The sequence below is a fragment of the Nematocida ausubeli genome, assembly GCF_000738915.1.
Source record: "Nematocida ausubeli strain ERTm6 chromosome Unknown supercont2.2, whole genome shotgun sequence".
In the NCBI taxonomy this organism is placed as follows: Eukaryota; Fungi; Microsporidia; genus Nematocida; species Nematocida ausubeli.
Genome location: NW_026515635.1, coordinates 852,387 through 855,662, shown reverse-complemented (window position 1 = coordinate 855,662; position 3,276 = coordinate 852,387). Strand labels below are relative to the sequence as shown.

Below are 3,276 nucleotides of genomic sequence, written 5' to 3'. Positions count from 1 at the left end.
CCCCTTTCCACAGCCTCTTCTGCTTTTCTCTTTTTTCTCCTTCTTATCCCCCTATAGAGTGTTATAGCGGGTTCTGTGCCCTTTCTGTCCGTGCTTGCCACTCTCTCTCCCGCACCAGGACTGCACGTGTGCTCTCTCCTGTCCCTGTCTGTTTCTATCTCTCCTATCTCTGTCTCTATATATCTCTTCTCTCCTCTGGCTGCACACGCTCCCACTCGGTGCACACGCTCTGCTGCCCGTGTTCTCTCTTTCTGCGCTCTCCTGGGCCGCCCTGCTGCTTTTGTTTTTTTCGGCCTCTCTTTTCTCCTCTTTTCCCTGTGCACACACCCTCCATAAAAGAGCACCAGTCACACGGCCTGTCTCTTTTTGTCTTTCTCCTTCTCTGCCCTCTGCCTCTGGCACACACTCTTATCTGCTCTAGTACTTGTGCTCTCTCTCCCCTGTCTCTGCTGTCTCCTGTCTGTGCAGTTATAAAATGTCCTGCTATTTTGTTTTCTTCTGTTTTCTTGCACTTTCCCCCTATAATATGTCTGGATTTTCCTGCTTTTTGCAGACAGACTGGAGTGGCTGGGGAGTGTTGTGCTTGGGCGTGTGTGAGTGCAGGGCAGGGTGGCAGTGTGTTTGCACGCCTGCAGACTGTGCTGTATCTGTCTTTGTGCTCTCTTTGTGTGCCTAATACGGGTCAATGTGCTAATAGTATAGTTGAAGTATTTTATTTTTATTTTACTCTGTATACATACTAAAGAGCTTGGACACTCTTATGTCTTATTTAGAGGAGTGTAGTGATCACGCACACGGCTTGCATAGGGCCGTGCATACTCGCTTTGTTGGTAAGACACCTGGGTCTTTGGCTTGAATTTGCTAAAGCCAGTGCATATCCTGTGCATACAGCCTATTTGGAACCTAATTTGCTCACGCACACTATTCGACAGAGAATAATTTACATACTCATACATTTTATCGATTATACTAAACATCTTCTCCTTCTCGCACAAATAGAATTTCCTTAGATCATCAAAGTCTCTTTCAACCTCGTCTATTATTTCAAAGCTTTCATGGAGGGCCTGGTCCAGCTGCCCGGATATATTAACTGAGCCCTGCTCGCTGTAGTGCTCTTTCTCAAGCCACTTCGCCTCGCACAGCACGAACACTCGGCTAAACCTGGCATGTAGGCACGCCAGCTCTGCTTTTAGCTCAGTGTATCGCTTAGACTGGAACATAAGCCCGTGCACCAAATAATTTATAAAGTGCCCCGTTGAGAGTAATATTTTATTTCCTTCCTCGCACATAATAACCCTCTGCTTATTCCTTTCAGTGTGCGCACTCTCTATTTCTTCTAGGAGTTTTTCCTCCTCTATGCGCATAGTTTCAATCTTCCTTATCTTTCTATCGTATTCTGAATTGATGCCCTCACGCAGCCTTGTGTGCTTCTTGGTTGAGTTCCCCTGTTCGCAGCCTTGCACTTCAAATAGCGTGTCTATTTGGGCCAGCTTTGCAAGAAACTTGTCTATTTGATAGTCCATCACCTTGGCCACGTTAAATACTTCAGTGTACACGCTGGCAAATGCACATCTAGCCTTGCCTGTAGTGTCGACTCGGGTTACTAGTGTATTTATTTTTTCTTGGTGTTTATCAAGTGCACACGGGTATTTCGGTCCGGCCCACTGTTTTTCTGCTTTCTTTGCTGTAGTTGCTTCTGCACTTTCTGTCCCAGTGTTTGCCTTCATTGCGGTGGGTATGACTGGGTTTTCTTGGTTGCCTTTTCTCTGCAGGCATGCTACGAGTTTATATACTGCTATCATGCATATAATGGATAGCACTATTCCCCTGATATTCAGGTGCTGCCAAAATGCCATATTCTCTGTAAGCTCTATACTCATTCTTTTTATTTTATTTTTGTGCTTGTGTATATCTAAAGATCATTTTTATTTTTATATTAATGTTAATACTCTGTTACTTCTCTATATACTTGTATAAAGCATATTAGTACTTAACAATTCAGGTCAAGATCACTACTACAGGATATAGACAGAAGAGTGTGCAGAGTGTGTTATACTGAGGGTACTCTGCTGTATACCTCTTGTATTTGCGCATATCCACTCTCTTTCCAATCTACTGCATGCATACTTGGATAGTTGTGACTTTTCTGTCTTGGATGGCTCTATTTCTGAGTCAGCCATCATACAACAGACCATCTGAGTCACAGACAGACACATTCTCTATGGTCTAACTGCACTTTCTGGCTAGTATATCTGCTATACACTGTACTATGTCTCTATATTCACTTAATAGGCCTTCTACTGGTCCTAGCAGTGTATATGCCTATTAATACATCCATACTCTCTATTTATCTGTCTATTCTTTTATTTATGTACATCTGTCTACTCTGTCCTTTTCTTCTCTTTCAGTGTGCTTCTTGTATTTTATTCTCTTATAAATTGGAAAATAAAGTATACATATAGCCCTTTGAAGCAATTTATTTTACTAGAGTATAAAAAGAGAAATAAAGCATCAGAGGCAGGAAAAAGAAGAAAACTAGCACATTCCAGAGAACCACTACTGGTCAGACACAAAGAGAGAAACGAGAAGAAAACAGAGAGAGCAACATACTACAGATAAGTAGAGAATGAAACAAGTATTTATTGGCAGCTAGAGATACACACTCTTCTACTCGCAGTGTACTGTGAATGTACTATGTACTATACAAATACATAAAGACACTCTATTCGGGTGCACTATTGGTTTTCCTTGCCTTGAGGGCATAAAACCCTTTATCTGGGCTAGCAATGTAGATTAGTGTTGGACATTGCCTTTCGAGGTTTGGCTAAAGGCCAACACGCTACAAAATATTCTACTTGTTTACGCGCTAGCTAGACTGGCTCAGACTCTAGGACCCTTTATTCGTTGATAAGAGAATATTCAATTGTCTATATAAAATATAGCTATTGGAAGAGGTCTATAAATAGAGAACAAGAAATATTTTTTTAATTTGCATTGTCAAGTCTAACACTTTGAGAGGAAAAATCAGGTCCTGCTTTCTTAAAAGAGACTATTGTTAAAATTTAGCATTTATTCAAAAACTCAAGTCTTTAAATAGCTTGGGTTTAATTTAATCTTGAGATTTATCAAAACAAGCAAACTAATTAATTGATGATATGGGGTGCCAACAAACACCAATGGTGGTGTTGCTAATGCCATGCATGTCTTTAGGTGCTACGTAGAGCATACAACAATTAGAACTTCAGGCTATACCAGCTGTTTTATTTTGTCTATATA

At 41.1% G+C, this 3,276-nt stretch overlaps 2 protein-coding genes across 2 annotated transcripts; one reads left to right on the top strand and one right to left on the bottom strand.

Annotated features, from left to right (window-relative positions):
- Positions 1–743, top strand: NESG_01087 (uncharacterized protein; the record flags this gene model as incomplete). The annotated part of the gene is made up of 1 exon (XM_053048726.1): positions 1–743. A coding segment is annotated over one exon (743 nt), but the record flags the coding sequence as incomplete, so codon positions are not given.
- Positions 744–758: 15 nt separating this feature from the next.
- Positions 759–1,880, bottom strand: NESG_01086 (uncharacterized protein; the record flags this gene model as incomplete). The annotated part of the gene is made up of 1 exon (XM_053048725.1): positions 759–1,880. The coding sequence occupies one exon, from the start codon at positions 1,878–1,880 to the stop codon at positions 759–761; it is 1,122 nt and encodes a 373-aa protein (XP_052905485.1).
- Positions 1,881–3,276: the final 1,396 nt, after the last annotated feature.